Source organism: Polypterus senegalus, chromosome 7 (genome assembly GCF_016835505.1).
Source record: "Polypterus senegalus isolate Bchr_013 chromosome 7, ASM1683550v1, whole genome shotgun sequence".
Classification (NCBI taxonomy): Eukaryota; Metazoa; Chordata; class Cladistia; order Polypteriformes; family Polypteridae; genus Polypterus; species Polypterus senegalus.
Genome location: NC_053160.1, coordinates 191,403,351 through 191,424,404, shown reverse-complemented (window position 1 = coordinate 191,424,404; position 21,054 = coordinate 191,403,351). Strand labels below are relative to the sequence as shown.

Here is a 21,054-nt window from a genome sequence, read left to right as displayed (position 1 = left end):
TAAAAATAATTCTCAAACACAATTCCGTTGATTTTTAAACGAATTATTATTATTAGTAATAATAATAATAATAATAATAATAATAATAATAATAATAATAATAATAAAGACAAACAACTCCAATCAAACCATCGGCTCTGTTCGGACTACGACACTGCAGTTTTGATCGCCATTGCCAAGCTAATTGTTCATTTTTCCCTCACATTATCAAATAAATCAATAAAAAGAAGGAGAATCTCAGTGTTTTATTACCTTGACCGCTGTGATGATGTAGGTCTAGGAATATTTAACAATAAATAAATACATAAATAAATAAAACTTGCCCATTCTTAATTTTTAATATATTTACTCCATGAAATAAGACACAATATTTTTGTCCTGGGGGGAAAAAATGGGAAAACTCCGTACCAAATATCATACACAGCGAAAAACGTAAAGTCTTGTTTTTTTTTCTTTTTTTTTTTGTTTAGTTTTTTCTTTTTTGTTTTTTTGGGACAATGCTGCGTCTTACTACCAAAAGCGCTATAATCTAAAACCGCTATTCACACAGACATGTAATAATTATTATAATAATAATCATAATAATGTTAGAAACATACAACTGGTGCATTTAGTATATACATTCTCTTGTTGCAAGCAAAACAAAATGTCCTTTACGTTTCCACATGCTCATTTCTTTATTTTTTAAACTAAACTTTTAAAACACTGTTGATATAGTACCAGCATTTGTTTTATAAAATTAATTTTGACATTTTGATATGTACATCCTTTTAGTCATTTAGTGTTCATAATGCTATTTTTTTTTTTCTATTATTATTCTGTAACAAGCTTATATGCAAGAATAAAGTAAAGTATCCAGTTGAAATCCACGTGTATTCTTTAGGGGAACAAGCATAACGAAGCACATGGACGATTATGAAGTTCCCTCGAATAAAAAAAAAGAAGAACAGGGGGTCTGCGCGTCCTCCCCCAACATGTCCTCTCTCTCTTGTCCTGTATGCAGCCATTGAGTCCGTAGTGCCCACTGAGTCCCGGGGTGTCTCGCTCACCCCCACCCCTCCAACCCCCCCACCTTGGTCCACTCAAACTGGCCTGTCCACCGCATACTGGCAGGCGCTCAGGTTGGTGGCGGGGGTCTGCACGCTGGCATATCCGAAACTCGAGTGCTGCTTGGCCTTCAGTCTTAGGCTGGCCAGACTGGAGTTGCACGTGTCTCTGTACACATACGGAGGGGTTGGAGGGGCATAGGGACAGGCTGGCGTTGGCACGCCCGTATTCAGGGAGCTGTTGCTGAGGTTATTCAAGTTATTAAGGCTGTTGAGGCTGGAGCCTGGCACGCCCGTGACCGCCGACGGCACCATGGTGGAGGACATGCTCATGGACGAGATGGAGTTCGGCGGGGAGAACATGGTCTGAGACGACAGGGGGTTCACATTCATGGAGTTGAAGAAAGGGAAGCTCTTGGTGGAGAGGGAGGCCGATGTGAGTCCCTTGGCAGCCCAGTTGTTGTAGGTGTAGCTGGGGTACATGTCCTCGTAAGGCTGCATCAGGCCGTTGAACTGCGGGCCAAAGCCATTTTTGCACAACTCTGCCTGTTGATTCCGCTCTCGCTTTCTCCACTTGGCTCGGCGATTCTTAAACCAGACCTTAAGAAAAGGAAATGAAAGAAAAGCGAATTGGAACTTTGTTTCAAACACGCGTGTTCTGTTCCATGTCGACAAAATAAAAGGATGGGGATCTGCCTTCTTTTCTAATCTGCAATTGATAAATAAAAAATATCTTAATTAAGAAACGACGCCTTCTGTCCTCAGTCAGTCTGTGAATGGCCGACTAAACCAAAATATCAGTCGGGAGCCCCGAAGGGCTGCGCGGACAGCAGCGACTGTGGGCACGGCAGGTTAGGCGCTCAATGAGCCCCGGGCTGGTTCATCAGTAGATCTGCAGAGAAACGCGCCGCCCAAGCGGCAATGCCGAAGGAAGCACTTTAAGAAAACTGGCATAAACTTAACAAAAAAAAAAGGCAATCAATTTTTCGCACTCCTCACAGCAAGCAGTTTGCTGGCTTACAAGGTGTTAAGTGAGCTCTAATTAAGAGGTGCCACAATGGAGCCCCCTGCCCTCAACTCCCAATACACATCCGCGCCGTCTGATCTGTCACTCGGGCCTCCCAGCTTGTGTATTCAGGCCAAGCCCACGATACTGGGCAAATACCGGGCGGCAGCTCTACTTGTCATTGACAGCTGATTGAAGGCAGGACAGCGACGGCGGCGGCGGTGGCCTGCGGTCACTCAGGTACTCGAGAAGGCGGCGGCAGCGGTGGGCAATTCACAGCCGGGAACGCGCAGGCGGCGCGGGCCCGCGGAAAGAAGTAAAAACAGGTCGGAATTTGGAGTTGAAACCGACAGACCTCGGAGGACTTCCGCGTCTGGCATTGGGCAGCAGGGTGCTCTGTCCCGTCTCCATTATTTCCAAGTCACGCATTTCTTTGGAAAAATCTTCAACGATTTTAGAATTGAAACGAACCAAGAATTTAACGACTAAACCGTCCTTAGTACGCGATGTGCGCACAGAAATGCGACAAAATATCATAGAGAAGTAACTGCCGAGATATCTTCCATTTTCGTTCACCTATGCGTTATAATAACAATAATAACATCGTTATAATTGAAAGATTTTATAGTTATATGATCATTAAAATCGCAATTAGTTTAATTATTATTATTACTATTATTACTGCCGCGAACCTCAATAAAAAGCAGTTACAGAAGATGAGAGATGAAGTACTCATAATCACACATTATTATTGTCATTATTAATTATGACGATGATAAGCATAAAATATTTATTTATATTATTATTATTCATATTAATATTGTTATCATTATAATTAATAATAATGTATTTGAATTATGATGATAATATCTAATAATAATAATATATATTATTATAATTCAATAAATTGTTTTTATTATTATATACATTATTTCAAATATAGCAATTATAATCAGAACCAGTTTTTAGCATTTATTATTTTTATTAATGTTTTTTATTTATGCAAGGCGACTTGTAACATCTGAGAAATTCAACTCGTTCCATTCATTTTGCTTTTTCCATTTGGAGCTCAGTCAGGTGAAGAGATTTGCTCAGGGTCACACAGTGTTAACAGGATTTGAGCCCACGGCCTCAGGGTTTGAAGTCTAAACCCTTAAGCACTACACCCCACTGCCAGGGATGATGATAATAATAATAATAATAATAATAATAATAATAATAATAATAATAATAATTAGCTACAATTATATATTACCGCGTGTAATATGTTTAATAATATGTCATATATAATGTAAATGATGATCATGACATCCAAAATTAATGAAAGCCATATTATTATAACGACAATTATATAACAATCGTACTAAAACTATTAATATAAATACTACTGCTACTTATGATGATAATAATAATAATAATAATAATAATAATAATAATAATAATAATAATAATAATTGTATCTAAAAGAAAAGCCCTGATTTTTCGTCCCACATTCTTGCAGCTAATTTCCAGGGTCACACCTATTGGACGTTCCTTTCGTTAATCATTTAACAAACAAAGCCGCCATTTATTATTATTATTATTATTATTATGATGATGATGATGATGATGCCCACGGTGTCACATTCTGCCAAATAAAAGAATGACTCAAACGGACGAAAGTCTGCCTGCTTTCTGCAGCTTCCTTTAACAGCGTGGATCAGCACAAGGCGCCTCACAAGCCCACCATCATAACAACAAGATTAGTGTCGTACCCTGACTCGCGCTTCCGTGAGGTTTGTCCAAACGGCGATTTCTTCTCGGGTAGACATATCGGGGTATCGATTTCTCTGAAACGTGGCTTCCAGTTCTTGCAGCTGTTGGCTGGTAAAGTGGGTCCGCTGCCGTCGCTGCCTCTTCTTTTTGGACGGATCATCCACCGATGAGTCGTCGTTTTTGCTCGAGTTTTTTTCTTTTTCTGTTGAAGTCAACAGGAATAAATTAAAAACTGGAAATGCAGTCTTTAGTTTACTTTTCGTCTTGATCTCCTCAGAAGTCGTGTAACGACAACAACAACAACAACAACAACAATAATAATAATAATAATAATAATAATAATAATAATAATAATAATAATAATGGCAAGAAGCAGGAGAAGATTCTATATGTAAGATAACAAAAAAGACATCAAAATGTGTAGTTTTAGGCAAGCCAACAGGTTCCTTAAAGGGGCTGCCCCAATGTATCAATCAATGTGGATTACTTACTCGCACAGCTCCTAGAGCGATCATTTGCTGTCCCGTATGAACGACACTCTGATCTGTATGTTTGTTCTCTTCTTGTTACATGTAGACACACACACAGACACACACGTATGTATGGCACACCTGATGAAGGTTAGCGTTGCGCCCTTAACCTTCTTTCCTTCTCTACAGTCTGTAACCCTTGTGTCCCCCCCTCCTTATGTAGGTGTCGCTGAATGTCACACGTAAAAGCGCGAGTGTAGAAGCCTGCTTCAGAGTTCTTCTCCCAGCCCAAAGCCATGCACTTTAGTAACCGGCGCATAAGAGCCACAGACACACAGACTGGGGGAGGCTTTGCCGCTCGTGCTTACCTACGGACTCGGGGCTGGAGGTGTCCGACACGGTGTGCACCTCCAGCCGATGTTTGGCTTCCACGGCTCGCTGCAGAGGCTGAAGGCTCGAAGCCATGGCCAGTGCTGTTGGGTGAGAAGACGGAATTTTATTACCGGTTAGGTGATCCAAATTCAACGGATCCTTCATGGAGTTCATCGATAAGCAAAACTGAAGAGCCCGGTATTATAAGCAGATTAACTTCCAAAAACAGATCGTCCAGGAAGAAGCGTGAAAAAAAAAAGGTAATAAGACCGCGGGTGGTATCACAGATGAAGCGACGAATCTCCTTTCCAATAAATAACTTGCACAGCTCTGCTTCAATGGCTTAAGTTGTCTTAAATTAAGCCCTGCAAGTATTATCTGTATCAGAAGGAAATAAAGAGATTTCTCTCTCTCTCTCTTTCTCTCTCTCTCTCGGAGGAAGCCGAGGCAAATAAAAATATCCTGGCAGACGCGAAGCGAGGCGAGGCGAGCCGAGGCAGGAGCGTCAGAGTGACAGGGACAGGTAGCTGGTATTAGATCCACTGGCGCACTCTAATGCACTGATCGGTACAGCTGCTCCCTGTTTGCCTTCAGTTTTGCAGAACCACCTTTCTGGGTTGTGACGTCACCCACCACCGGCCCCCTTTTTTTTGACAGACGCGTCAAGAATCCCAATCTGTCCAATCAATGGCCAAAAGGCCGAGGACGTCGACGAAAGCAAGCAGCCAATGGCGGCGGCAGTTGCTTCCCGTCTGCTTATTAAAAAGCTAATGGGGGTGCGCAGGGGATTCATACCCAGGCTGCAGAGAAGCCTCCTGTCTGTTCTGTTCCGCATTGTCAGGCAGCCCTTTTCCTGAGTGAAAGAAACTTTAACAATGCTGGTCCGAATAACGAGTTACAATCTCCAGACACAGCAGGCCCACAGGTCCCCTGAATGGTTTGATGTTAATGCAAATTAAACTATTATAAGCATTTGAAATTGTGCATTTGATTTTTTTTTTATTTTTCCATTGTGTTGTTTTAGCCTTCAGATGATTTTCTTTCTTTAATGTCTGTGTCAATGAACAGAAGAAGAAGCGACAAATGACTGTGACCGAGAGGACATTCATTCAGAGATGTGTACGAACATGGGATTCGTTTGCATCGCAGTCGCCACTGATTTGGGTTTTCTGTTTCATTTGCTTGTCTGTTTGTAAGTTCAAATGTTCGTTGACTCGAGTCGGTCACAATGTATTGGGAACATTTATTGTAACGCGATAACCGCTCTAAAAAGTGACAGGCGTGTAATCACAAACGAAAGGTCTCAGTGGTCGACATAATTAAAGCGCTGCACAGCACACTTATGCCATTTGCTAGATGAAGATGTCACAGGAACTGTCAGATGGACACAATTAGTTAAGAAATACCAAAGTGGACTGCAAAGTACCCATCAATTAAAAAGGAATAAAGCGCTGTCTTTAATAAATTAAAATTAAAAATTAAATGCAAAGACGCATTACACCACGCTTGAAATTCTCAAGCTTTATTTGTATGTTTGCTTATTTAAATTAGTTATCCCACATAAAGTAGTAAAATGTTAAAAATGAACTTAAAAAAAGACTTGGACTACATGAAAACAAACAAACAAACACAAATATAAATAAACTAATAACAAAATAAATAAAAAAAATCTTTGGGAGGCCCGTGTGCTCTGAATGAAAGATTCGGGCTCCTTATTATTCTGCTCAGATGTCCGTCACGACCCGATGCCGCTTTTTATATTTGCGCTCAAAAACAACGAGAAGCGTTAAGGCGGCCGACTGCGCCTCGCGTTCTCCAAATGTGACGACTGGACGTCATCCGCCGTCTTAATGGCGTTTGTTAGCGGCGAAAAAATGCCAGCATTCGCGTCTTCTCCTTTGTTTTTGAATCCTGTTCATCAAAGATGGGATCAATATTTTAGGAAGCGAAAAACAAATAAACGTCTAAGCAATCGCGCGGAGGACTACGAGTTACGTCTGTTTATTTTTAACGTTTATGTCAAATGCAATTTCACGCGCGATTTCATGTGTTCCACAGCTAAGCACATGTTTCAGATTCATTCGTTTTAAATATACAAATATGTTTATTAACATAGATATTTCAAAATCAAAAAGTCCTTAGCCGGTAAATGAATGTGTTTAATTAATTTATATTCTGTTCATTATACGGTGTTTAAGTGACGTGTTTTATCCTTGAGATTTGGCAGAGAATCTCTCCTCCAGACCCCACAGCGTTCCGATGGAGACGACGCACTTAGATTTGTAGTGCTTTTTAATCTGATAAGACTCTAATTTGCTTAAGTCTTTTAAACAGGAGGTTTAGATGAGTTTTAGCAGTTTTCTCATTGAATTTTCTGCAATTCCCTCCAGATCATAAAACATAAACGCAAAGTAAATATTTCCTTTGTAACTGACCTTTAAGTCAAGTGAGCCTCTCGCCTTCTTAGAAAGGCATCGCATCGTTTGGTGTCGTTATGGTCCACCATGCAGCCTAAAACCACGACATCGTAAAACTGTCACTTGTCCTCCTCTTTTATACCAATGAATTAGAGGTGATGTGTTTAGGCTGAACGCGAGACATTTACGAAGTTCAGAATGAGAAGCCGGCAAGCCCGAAGCGTGAGGAGCAGCAAACGTCTAATATGACGGGACCTTACATTACTAGACAGACAGACAGACAGACAGACAGACAGACAGATAGATAGATAGATAGATAGATAGATAGATAGATAGATAGATAGATAGATAGATAGATAGATAGATAGATAGATAGATAGATAGATAGATGAACAACTATCAATTAGGACATAAAATTTAATGTATACTTATAACATTTTAAAACACCTTTAGAGTCCATAGTTGCTGGCTACCTTTGAAAACATACAATTCTGATTTCTATCTATCTATCTATTTCAGTCTAATTCAGTGTCTCAGTTCGTGGTGTGAAAGGTATTATATAGTGGTTTTATAAATATTAAATATGCTGTATAATCAAAAGAGACAGAACACTATTTTAGACTATTTGAAATAAAGTAGATAAAGGCGTAATAGATAGATAGATAGATAGATAGATAGATATCAGAATTGTATGAATTCAAGCATTTTATGTCATAATGGACAGTTGCTCATCTATCTATCTATCTATCTATCTATCTATCTATCTATCTATCTATCTATCTATCTATCTATCTATCTATCTATTTATCTATTTCAGTCTAATTCAGGGTGTCTCCGTTCGCACTGCCACTTAGTTGCCCGTACGTGTTACGATCATATTTTAGCAGGGCGGGCACGTCTGCCCCGCAGGGTTGGTTCCTGTAATGCCAGATTATAACCCCGGGAAGCTGCCGTTGCCGAAATGATCAGTTTCTTAGTAATATTAGTAGCCCACTTGATAATTGAAATACATGTTTGATATAATATAATTATATGTGTTTATTTATTTCTTGAGCTCCTGTAAAAAGCCAAGTTTCCCCCTGGAGGAAAACAAAGTCCGTTACCCTCGCCATACCCCCCAGTTTGTGAGCAATCAGGAATGCAATGGCAACACCTAAACCGAAATCTGGCGCACCGTAATTTATAAAGCCAGGCCTGGGCTGGTGCCCCTTCCAGGGTGGGCGGCGGTGTCTGTGCCCACAATTCCCACAGATGGGTTCAGAAAATGGATGGACAGATAGACGAGGAATCCGAGCACTGTGATTAATTCTGTTAGAGCCGAATGAGCCCAACCAGCGCCAGCAGCGACTTAAACCAAACGTCCCTGATTCTTATGTAAAGAGTAGACACTCAGGTATAATCTCGGAAGGGCTCAAATTGCCGGCCTGCATTATTTACACAGGCTTGTAGTCTACTTGTTAATAATAATAATAATAATAATAATAATAATAATAATAATAATAATAATAATAAGAAGAAGAAGAAGAAGAAGAAGAAGAAGAAGAAGACAAATAAAAAGTCGAATAAAATAAATAAATAACACAATGATAAATACATAAATAAATAACAGTACATGAATGTGTTTCTGTGTTTCACGTACGCACAGTTGTAAACCTATTTTTGCCCACCCATGTATATAGAAAGAGAAACAGAGAGAGATATATAATACAAATACACTAAAACAGATTATTTTAGAATCAAATGAAGACACAACGGTAAATTCGTTGTGTGCAATTTAGCGTGTGGCGTGTTTGAATGTTGCGGTAATTTCCGTTTCTTTGAGCGCCGTCTATTCCGCTCAGACCTAAATTTCCCTTTTTTTTCGTTAACTAAATTGTAGCCCCCAACACTATCGCCGAATCTCCCGATGTCAGGCCCACCACATTTTTAAGGCACAGACGGCCGGACTGTTCGCGCAGGTCTTTGCTGCCGCCGGGTGTTGTTATTTCTGTGTTTTTTTATTTTTTATTTCCCTCATGTTCCCTTCATGTCGAGTGTTTTCTAGCAGATATTTGTGTGTTTTTACTCACAGACAATGCCGGCCTATTTATTTTCAGACCATGTTAACATTATAAAGAAGCCGAAGTGCGTGTGCAATGCGTGTATTTCGTTGGAATTCGTCTTCTATAACAATATTTGTGCTACTGGCGTTTAGGTCACCGGGTTCACTAGGCAGCCTTTTTATTTCTCATCACGATGTAATGAAGGACTGAATGGCGTCCTGGCCTCGCAGCCACACCGTGTAAACTCGGATTTCTTAAAGTGTCCGTGATTGAGAAATCACAGCGGAACTGAAATCTGCAACAACACCACAGATTCGCGAAGCCGCTCTGTCAAACGTCTGCTGCCTTCGTTTATTGTAAAGGTGCAGGTAAAGAAGACGCGTTTTCACATTTGCGCGTTTTAGTGACAATAAACCAAAGAGAGAAAAGTACAAGAGATTAAATAAAAATAAATAGCGCGTCTAAGTATCAGAGTGCAGCGATAATAAGGAAAAGTGAGAAAGAAAGAATACAAAATTGAATGAAAATGAAAAGTCACACGCCTTGTTAATATGGCTCACTCTTCTGTGTGTTTTATATTATTCAGTTTCATTTGGGCCTGTTTGTTCTCATTCATTTTACAAAAGCCATGTCGCATGCACTTTGTAAAGTTGTCAGGGGTGAATTCATTTTTCTATTTTTTATTGAAACATTTCTTTAATAAAATAAGAATAAGAAAAAAGTAAAGTACACGGTTATGTTTTATGCTGCAGTGCTTTGACTTTTAGAAATGCTTTTCTGCAATGCTAATGTTAATGATTAATAAAAGTTATATTTAAAACTCAAAGAAAGCAATAAGCAGTTTAACACTAATGTGACAGGCACTATTTGAGACAGGTAGAACGAACGAAAGAAAGAAAGAAAGAAAGAAAGAAAGAAAGAAAGAAAGAAAGAAAATCCACAATATGGGCTGAAGGGTTTTTCTCTTTTCGACAGGCTTGTGTTTCCTGTTTTTGCTTGCCAGCATAAGTAAATCGCTAGTGATAAAGCAGCTCTTACATTAATGCTTTAAAGTATTTTATTAAAAAATTATATATATATATATAATTATACACATACACATATACACATATATATATACACACACACACACACAAAGATATGCAGATTATGTGCATTGGCGATCCTAAATTGTCCCCAGTGTGTGCTTTGTGTGTGAAAACAGACGACCATTATGACAGCCCAGTAATCCTCCTTGACTAGTTTTTATAATATAATATAATATAATATAATATAATATAATATAATATAATATAATATAATATAATATAATATAATATAATATCTGCGGTGAGCTTGCGCCCTGCCCGGGGTTTGTTTCCTGCCTTGCGCCCTGTGCTGGCTGGGATTGGATCCACCAGACCCCTCTGACCCTGTAGTTAGGATGTAGCTGGTTGGTTAATGAATGGATGACTCTGTATATATATATATATGTATGTATGTATGTATGTATGTACAAGTATGTATAAGCGTGCGCTTTAATTAATAACGTGACCCTGATCGGCTGCTGCTCATCTTCTGCGTCTCAAGCCTCGCCTCACTCGGTGGATGCACTCTTCTCTTGTACACGACGTTATTTTAGTAGACAACAAATATGCTGCGGTGTCCCATTTGGTTTGATTAAGAGAAAAAAAAATCAGACAGTACTTTCCCAAGCATTGTGCTAGATAACATACAGCATTAGTTGTCATGGTTACTGTAAATCGCATAAATCCAAAAATACCCACCTATAATCTGAGATGAAGCTTTTATTTCCCAAGTGAAATAATATTTAAAAGGCTGTCAGCTGACTAAACAACCTCATTATTGCACTCTATATGATATAATCGTCAAAAAAGTACAGTATGGCTAATATATGTAGTGTATTGCATATTTTCTGAGTTAAAGGGGTACTTTAAGGTGTAACGGGTAACTGACTAAGAGGCGCACTTTAAAGACGTGGATTGTTGTGCGTGGCCTGCGCTCCGCGTGTTTGCTGTGAAGTTTCCGCTCTGCAGATGCAAAGAGGCGGCACAGGCCGAGCGTCCCCGAATCACTTCTACTGTATGTACCCTGTCACAGCACGTTTGTTCTTATTGTAAATGATTGTGCTTTAAACAGACAATTTCCTTTTTTTTTTTTTACCTTTTTTCCATGATATCTCTCCCCATCTTGGATTACTGAGTATTCTCTAAGATGAAGAGCCATTAATTACCCATTCAGTCAATATTAGAAAGACGACAAAGCTTTTTACATAGGATTAAGAAGACATCAAATTGTTCCATTAGTATATTCCTCCTCACGAATAAGCTTTCATTATACATTTAGTTTTCCCTGGAGTCAATCAGAAAACTGCAGCTTGTATTATACACACACACTTTGGGCCATAACACATCAGCAATAAGCAACTAGAAAACTTCCCCGATTCCAACTCTTATTGTTTTTCTCTCTTCTGTCATCAAATCGCGTCCAAGTAGCTGCTCGTCCAATGCTAAAACCATTTTAACTTTCCTAAAATGAATCTCAATGCGACATTTCCAGACCTGCTCTCAGCTCTTTAAAATAGACAGTTGTAAACAATTCACTTTGATGTCCCTATCTATCTATCTATCTATCTATCTATCTATCTATCTATCTATCTATCTATCTATCTATCTATCTATCTATCTATCTATCTATCTATCTATCGTTCCTTTCATGTCCATCTATTTCTAATTTTATTTAAGACCAGTTGTGATCATTTCCAAGACCAAAGCGCTCTCACTGAAGTGCAAAACGTTTCATAAACCTCGTCATTTATTCAGAAAATGCACAGGTGACTGTCTAAAACGCATTCGTTTCACTCTTAATGGTTTGTTCATTGTCACACACATTTTTACATTTTAATTGTTTCCCTGTTCCCGCACATATAGTAATTATTATAATTTTGATAACTCCGAATTGGCCGGTAGTAAAGGAGAGAGCCTTTCATGCCGGCGTCTGCTTGCTCGTAAAGATGACTTGAGGCAGAAAACGAAGTCAGAGAAATTGTTCAAGTAAATATCTGTCTGGAATTCATTAAACGGATCTTGACATTAAATTTGAAGGCAATTTTCTGATTTAGCGCTATACGTACGAGTGATTTTATTTGTTTCACGTTTTTATACGTTATAAAGTTTAACGATTAGAAAAAACCCATACATCACATGTGTTTAAATGTGAACTGGTATTTGAAGGCAGTTTGTCGTGTTGTCGGTTTCACGTTTATTTATTTTATGTTTCAATGCATTAATCCTTGGCGTAAACATGAAGTGTTCCTCAATAAACCGCAGTCTGCTGTTACTTTTGTATACAACTTTGGAAAAGGCGACTAAAGTAAAGCGCAGTGAAGGCTTAGTGGCTGAGCAGACCCAACCGCCCGAAGACACCGACGACAATCCTGATCCTCCACTCTTACACACCCGAATTATCCTAATCCAAAAGAACAATTGAATGGGCACTAAAGAGCTAATGGCGCGGTCCTCCGAGCGGCTCAGCTTTTCTTCTGGTTGTTACTGTCAGCCACCTTTAATGGATTATCTCCGTCATGAGTCCGACTGAAAGCAAAAACTTGCTAGGCGTTGTTTTTAACACCCAAGTAGAATATTCGTCGTTTTTAGTTATACGCACCTGCACTATGACAAGAGAAATGATCAGAAATGATCCAATGTAATTACAGGGTTAATCTGTCAGGAACGAATACTACTAATAATAATAGTTAACAAAAAAAAAAAAGTTTCAACTTCACACAGATAAGTATGTAGACGCGTTTTATGTTGTTGGCATAAGCTGTGTGAGCAGGAAAATGGCTGAGTGATGTTACATTAAAAATACTGTGCGATAAATATGAAAGGCACTATAAAAGAGATAGATACAGTTTAAATTTGAAACAGACCTTTATTTACAATTATATCCTAAACACATATTAACAGACACAAATCTATAACATTAGATAGATAGATAGATAGATAGATAGATAGATAGATAGATAGATAGATAGATAGATAGATAGATAGATAGATAGATAGATAGATAGATAGATATCAACCTCATCGGCTTTAAACGTCAAAGTAACAACTGCGTTGTGCGCGTTGCCATCAGCCAAACGTTACGTGAGGTGAAGTTACGGCTAACGGTTGTTGGAGACATAAGAAACATAACACATCTGACAGATGTGAGGAGACCATTCAGTTCATGAAGCTCGTTTGTTTAGCTAACATCTCAGCTGTCCCAAAACAGTTCAACTGAACTAAGCAGCAGCAACTGCGTAATACCTCCGAGTAACCGGTAGGTGTCACTCTAACACAATACAATCTAATCACGGCCATCTCTTCTTTTTAGATCGCGCTTTTTGGGACTTTCAAAAATAAATAAAAAATACACATACATGCATACATGCACACATAAATAAATAAATAAATAAATAAATAATCAGATTGAAAAAAGATAAAATATGTTCATAAAATATATTAGTTCATTGGTACCCAACTTACCACTTGGGACATGCTGCCTTCCGAAGTGTTTGTCTTTTCTAATGATTGTTGAGTCGTTTGGGGATAATTCGTTTTTTTTGATATCCGAATCTTTTGAGAACATGTTTTCCAGGGTCTGTACCTGTACTCCTTTCGAAAGAAATATAAAAAGAATCAAACAATGGCAGACGTCGAAACAGCGACAGAGAAAGAGGGAAAAAATGCACAACGAATTAAAAAAAAAATACTCTGCTATCTACGAGCCCAAGCGAGAGAGGACTTATTGTTCAATATTAAATTTATTTCTTTAAATTTTCTAAAGCAAAATGAAATTGTATTGAACAAATATGTTTTGTAAACGTACTCAAAAAGAAAAAATGATGTTATTTGGAATTGTCTTACCTAGCTGCACACAAGACTGTACAACTTTACGGCAGTTGGAATCCATTGATCCGTTTATGTAATAATTCCTGCAAAAAAAAAAAAAGTGAGTGCTAAAATCCATAATAAATCGGTAAATATCAGTTATGTGTGATTAACCAACGAAAGAGAAGTTTGAGATGAAACGCAATCATCAATTTCAGAGATTAGAGGAGGCCTGGCCTGCCTGAGGAATTCGACTTCACGCTGACAATTCACTAAAAAGACATCGGCTTTTAAAAAGAAAAAAAGAAAATGAAAATGAAAAGAAAAAAGAAAAGTACACAGTAATTTCAATACGATGACTCCCTTCAGACAGGAGCCAACTCGATGATTAACAACATCACATTCGCCAGGGTTTAAGTTTGCACCACCGTTTTATTTGGTTTTATTATCGAATTGGATTTTGGTTGTATTATATTGTAAAATTGGTAAACACATTTACTTTTAAGGTTTGTTTAAATTACACATGCAACTATTAAACAAATATATATTATACATTTAAATATATATATACCACTGAGTCGCTACATATCAAGTAAAACCAAACCACAAGTCTTCTTCTCTCAGGCACTGAGGCCCCGCGTCGTTGCGCTTATTGTTAATTTCATTATAAGTTCGAGTTTCTTTCTTTCTTTCTTTCTTTCTTTCTTTCTTTCTTTCTTTCTTAATTACGGGCCGCTTCAGCGTAACTTATACATTTTCATAAAGAAGGAGACTCGCCCGCCGCGATTATCTGGGTTTGTGATCTTCCCAGCACATCAAACGATGACCCATTTTAATGAGTACGTGAGGGTGAAGCAAGTCCTTCAACAACAGTCGGGCCGGCCGCTCGTTCACTTTGTGCCAAAAACACAGCATAGCCTGGCAGTTAAAGATTTAGTGATTCTGCAGTAAAATCACAGGATTAGTGTCTGATTGAGATGTCTGTCGGTGGGATATTACAAAATTCATTATCGTAGCTCTGTACTAACTTGATATGAAGTAACACAGATGGGATTTTATTAGTCCAGGCTTCAGATGTTTGCTTATGATAATTTTAGAAGGAAATTTGCATGTTATCTGGCTGGTAATCGTTTTGAGTTTAAATAGGCCGGCATCAACCTCAGCCTAAAGTACTATTAGAATAGAATCAGGATGATGATGATAATGATATTATTATTATTATTATTATTATTATTATTATTATTATTATTATGTCAATATTCGCTTGCTTGAGTTAACCAGATCTATAGTTGATAACAACGATAGCAATATATAACATTAATCCTCATCATCACCATCATTGTCATTTATTTTAATAAATGGCACCTAGATATTTGATAATATACTAAAACTGCATATTATTATTATTATTATTATTATTATTATTATTAGTATTAGTATTATTATTAGTATAATTACTGTTTATTAAAGTTTTTATATTGCTTGAGATGACTAGACCTTGCTAATAATAATCATCATCATCAACAATATCATCCTCATTTGATTTGATGAGAGGCAACTAAATGTTTTCTATAATATAGTACAAATACCTATTATTATTACCATTATTATTATTATTATTATTATTATTATTATTATTATTGTTGTTGTTGTTGTTGTTGTTGTTGTCATTGTTGATAGTATTATTTTAGTCATCCCTGTTTTTGAGCATTTTGACATAATTAGACACTTTCTTTAATGTCGTAATCATTGAACTAAAGTGTAATGCTCAGTAAAACGGTTTTGATGCCAGGCTGTCTAAACCCTCTTTGCACGTAACCGATTTTCTTAGCTTTTAGATAAGCGCACATAATTAAAGTGCTTATCAGTGGCATTGCTTTGACTTTACAGCAGATTTCTTCTTCTTCTTTTATTTGTAGTGTTGTATTCATTCACAAATCGGTTGATTAAGCAGATCTTTCTTATCGCCCGGCCGTGTCACCTCCTGCAGTCATCATTCATTGTGTAATTTCGAGGACATTGCAAGCTACTGTTGTTTTCTGCCACACCAGGTTACTTGTGATTCTTGATTATCGTAAAAATCCCAGAGTACATCAAAATGTTACGCCACACTCAGGACTTTGAACCGGGTTAGAAAATGGATGGGCGGTTGGATGTTACGTCATATAGATAGATAGATAGATAGATAGATAGATAGATAGATAGATAGATAGATAGATAGATAGATAGAAGTGCATCACATAAACTTTAGCCATATTCCGATATGTGATTCAAACCGTGGCGTCTCCTCGCACTTTTCCTGTCCTGCTCCTTGCGATCCCCTCGTCGTCTGCAGCACAATATTTTTTTTTTCGTCAGCGGGGGACGTGAGCGCATATTGTTTAAAAAAACCCTTATCATTATAATCGTCTCCTGAAAATCCACCATGTAAAAGTCTTTTCAACTGCGTTTTCAAGAGCAGCTCGTTGTCCCCATTAAAAGAAAAGCCGCTCGTACTTTTTCAGAACGTGTCTCTTCCGTTATATTTGAAGAATACGCGGGCTGGGAATGGCATCAAGACACACTGTAACTGTACATGGCACACATGAGCTCAGATTATTTTGTTCATCGCTATGAAAACGATCCTTCTACCGACAACAAATCACGTCTATGCGCTACTTCTGCGACACCGCAAGAAAGATCAAGAGTTACAAATCACAAGCCATGAAGAGTTCGGAAAGTGGAACGAATTCCTGCAGTCGCATTATCTCACACCGTAGGAAGGAGGATGACGGCCCTCGACACTCACCAGTTCAGAAATCCGGAGCGAGCGAGATCCTCTCCTCGCTTTGTTTACTCTCGTCCAAGTTTTGCTCAGCAGAGTAACAGACACAATCCCTGGCTCTCGATGAACTTCTTTGCCGACTTCTTTGCGTGGCGTTAAAAATAGAATCCCCCAAACATAAACATAAATAAAGTCCCGTTCGGGTTGTAGGTCTTCGGAGTTTCTGCTCCCAACCTTCACTCTCCGCCGAGAAAAGACGTGACGTCAAAAGAGATTCCAATAAACCACTCGTCGTAACAGAATTAGAAAGAGAGAGTGAACTTGTGACACAGTCGGAGCCTCACAGCGCTGAGTGCGGGAGTGTCGGCGCGGGGCCGAGCCTCTCAGGTTTAGAGCGCACCCCCGGGTCACGCGCACTCACTTCACCTGGAGTGTCAATCCGAAATTTGACAATAATCCGGTCATCTCAGGGGGGTAAAGAGGGACAGGTCGATGAAAGCGATCGAAATGGCAACTGAGAATAAATAAATAAATAAATAAATAAATAAATAAACCACTCGCGTCTGCGTTACCTGTGTAAAAAAAAAACAAACAAAAAAAAAAAAAAAAAAAAAAAATCAGTCACTCGTGAATGGGTCAGTCACAGTTATTGCCGTCTTCTACTAACCAGAATCCTTTAAGAACAACAAAAGCGGATTTAATAGCAGCCTAGCGGAACTATTATGAGATGCGATTTTCACATTTAAAAATTCTTCTTCTTACCCGTTAGAAGTTGCCGTCTGGCGGAATACCACAACCTGTGAAGGTGTCCTCAACCAGCAGGACAGACAGAGGGCGACCATGTCAGCGCCGACGATGACTGGAACACATCACAGCACACTGATGTAAGCTTTTATACTTTGAATTGCATTACGGAATGATTTATAACCTGCAATTGTAACGGATTCTTTACGGCTTTTTAGATGTAGGAACAAAAGATTATATTATGGATATTTATCTGAAGAGCCACTTTATTACCTTTGTTATATATTAGTGTTTTTGGTCACCGGCGAACACCTTACAAGCCGTTGGTTATTATTATTATTATTATTATTATTATTATTATTATTATTATTATTATTATTATTAAGGGTTTGAAGAAGTTCTCTTTTTTTTGTCCTGAACGTCATAGTATAAAGACATACAAAGACATACTAACAAAATGAAATAACAAATTACATTCATCCATCCTATATATCCATCTTATCGTTGGTTAGTATCGAGCTTTATTTTACAAGGTTATATATGGTTTGAGTAATTATATATATATATATATATATATATATATATATATATATATATATATATATATATATTTAAAAAATGGACTATGCACTTGATATACTTGATATGACTTGTCTGATTGTGTAATGTCGACATTAATGAAATTATCGATGAGCTCCCTTCCTCTTTTCCTCATCATTAGTGTTAAATAAGGAGGTTTCTGCAGCTGAAGTGAGCAGCTGGTAGGAAATGCAAATGTGCCATAGAGAAACATAAGATACAGAATGATTTTCATTCGCATCTCGAATAAAGCCAAATCAACCGGACGTACGTTCCACGCTCTTAATCCTTCTTTTACATTTTTAGTCATACTCCCATTAAATAACTAATTAATGCACACGGGCTCTGGGGAATGGATAGTACTTGAGGTGCTGGCAAATAAAAGAGGCCACTACGTCTTTCTTTCTTTCTTTCTTTCTTTCTTTCTTTCTTTCTTTCTTTCTTTCAGTGTGTATTAAGTACACACTTTAAGATATAAAATGCGTTATTAATTTTGACAGAGAGGAAAACAATAAATAATTTAACCATTAAATATAATTGTTAGAATGTAACACAATTTACAACTGAAGATTGATCTTAAACGCTTAAACTAAAATCAACATAACCTAACTCTATATCTATTATAAGTTACCTTTCATATCTGTATGCATCTATTAAATATTTGATTTAAAAAAATAAATTGATTACAAAATTTACACAGACGACAATTATCCATCTGTCTATCTTATAGTGCCTTTCACATCTATCTGTCTATCTATCTATCTATCTATCTATCTATCTATCTATCAACATGTGGTGACTCACACATCTATCTTCTTCTTTTTGCGTCGATCTGTTAAGTAAACGTTTCTGATTTTGCATATTCAATATGAAAAGTAAAAGTGTTAGAGCGGTTCTTCAAAGCGATGGCATAAGAGAATTTTTTTATGTTCTCTGAAGAACTGCACGTACAGGTACCAGAATGACCCTTTATTTATTTAGATCACTATCAGGCCCCATAAATAACTATGAAATAGATAACAGCAGAATTACAAAATGCCAATCCAAGGCTTCACGATTTTAAAAGTCCTGCATACAATAACCCGTGGCTACGATCTGATCTTCTTGATCTGTTGCTATCCTGCTATAGGTAGCTATACTATACATTACATATGTCTTATTTTTCCACATTTGAAAACTTTTCAAAGCCTAAAGAAACAGTTTGATATATCTTATAGTGACTTTCATCCTTTCACCCATCTATTATAATTTTCTTTTCATATCCGTCTACTTCTCTGTCTCTATATCAATTATAATTTTTTCATGTGCATCTATCTGTCTAATAAATATGACAAATTGTTTATAGTAGACAGTAATAAATGGAAATAGATATAATGTTCCTTTCACGAACTACTGATCTATCTATGCATTTTATAGTGACTTTCATCCATTTACCCATCTGTCAATTATAATTTTCTCTTCATATTCATCTATTTCTCTGTCTCTATATCGATTATATTTTTTCATGTGAATCTATTATTCTACTAGATATGAAAAACTGTTTATAGTAGATAGTAATAAATGGAAAATGTTATAATGTTGCTTTCACTATCTATCTGTCTGTCTGTCTGTCTGTCTGTCTGTCGGTCGCTTTCCCTCTCCAAGGACAGACCGTTTCCTTTCCTTTCATCGTCGCCTTCCTTAAGGCCCTTGTTTGCTTTGCTTTCCCTCTGTCAGTAAACAGATAATTCAGACATATTTGTGCGGAGTAATGGACCACCACTAACCGTATCTAAATCGTGTCTACACAAAGCAAATCCGCCCACCCATCCCAACTGTGCGCTAAAGCGTAAACACCCTAATGGCAATTTCTGTTTCATTAGCGTTTAACGCGAGCGCATTAAGTGAATAAATGGCGTGTGAGATCGCGGCCCCCTGAATCTGAACCGGTGTCCCTCATGCATAATCACAAGCGGACTAATTAGAAAATCAGTTTCAAGTGCAGGGCGGCTGATCAGTCAGTTCAGTCGCTGACCTGTGACGCCCCCCTGTTTGCTCAGGCTGACACATGTCATATAAACAAGCCCGCTTAACTCGCCTTTTTTTTTTTTCTTTTTCCTTTTCTTCTTCTAAAATATGAACAGCGAGCTTTTGTTCCCGAATACTTTTGCTCGTGTCTCGCACGGCCGTCTGTTGAAAGTGTGATGTAAATAACGGCGCCTTTATCTGGCAATCGGCCGTGTGTCTTAAATGCAGAATGAAATATCCGACCGGCCGGGGGGCTTTGGCGCAGACCAAACGGGCAGGTTACCCCCCCACCCCCGGGTCCGCTAGAGCCGCTCCGGGCCCGCCGCCGCCTTACCTTCCCGAGGAGCACCGCCGGCATGAAAGGCTCGTCTCTGGCGGAGAAGGTGCGGAGGAATGCTTGAAGTTCACAGAAGGCAGGCGCTATGAAATCTTTAGCCTCCGGGGTTCGCCAGCAGCCTCTTTCATTTCAAGCACTTATCGATTTGCTGTTGTCATCTTTGGCGACGCAGAAGGACACTTCAAAGTATTTGTGATGGGACTGTGATGTGAAAGAGGAGGTGACCTGACCGTCGAGATCTTCCCAAATTCTTAATTACCACATCAACCGAATCGCACAAATGCGCCTGCTGACAAGCGCCTCAACTTTACCTTGTCTTAACTTTCTATTCTCGTTTTTTATCCACCCCCACCAAAAAAAAAAATCTTTTATTTAATGATTGAAGGCTCGGCAAAAAAAGAAAAAAAATTCTTTAAGACCCTCATCCTTTGTTATATAGAGATGGATAGATAGGAGGAACTGTTTGAAAGTGCCACTATATAAAATAGTCAGACTGCATAAAAACATCAATGAAAGGTTACAGTTATTTTGAAGCATTCCCCCTAAAAACGTTACTTTTTCATATTTGCACTTTCTGAATTTGACCAAATTAAACAGAGAGACACCCGCCGACGCCCCTCCATTGCTACCTCGCGCTTACC

General features: G+C 38.2%; 1 protein-coding gene across 5 annotated transcripts; it reads right to left on the bottom strand.

Moving 5' to 3' along the window:
• Nucleotides 1-796: 796 nt before the first annotated feature.
• pitx2 (paired-like homeodomain 2) lies at nt 797-20,690 on the bottom strand. 5 transcript variants are annotated; one of them, XM_039759797.1, is made up of 5 exons: nt 20,411-20,690; nt 14,019-14,086; nt 13,638-13,766; nt 3,807-4,009; nt 797-1,646 (listed from the first exon to the last, which is right to left on the bottom strand). In XM_039759797.1, the coding sequence occupies exons 2-5, from the start codon at nt 14,062-14,064 to the stop codon at nt 1,083-1,085; spliced, it is 942 nt and encodes a 313-aa protein (XP_039615731.1). In that variant the 5' UTR covers nt 14,065-14,086; nt 20,411-20,690; the 3' UTR covers nt 797-1,082. The 5 variants fall into 5 exon arrangements, with proteins under 5 accessions (XP_039615731.1, XP_039615728.1, XP_039615730.1 ...); XM_039759794.1 differs by lacking the exon at nt 20,411-20,690 and adding an exon at nt 17,509-17,603; XM_039759796.1 differs by lacking the exon at nt 20,411-20,690 and adding an exon at nt 16,771-17,220.
• Nucleotides 20,691-21,054: the final 364 nt, after the last annotated feature.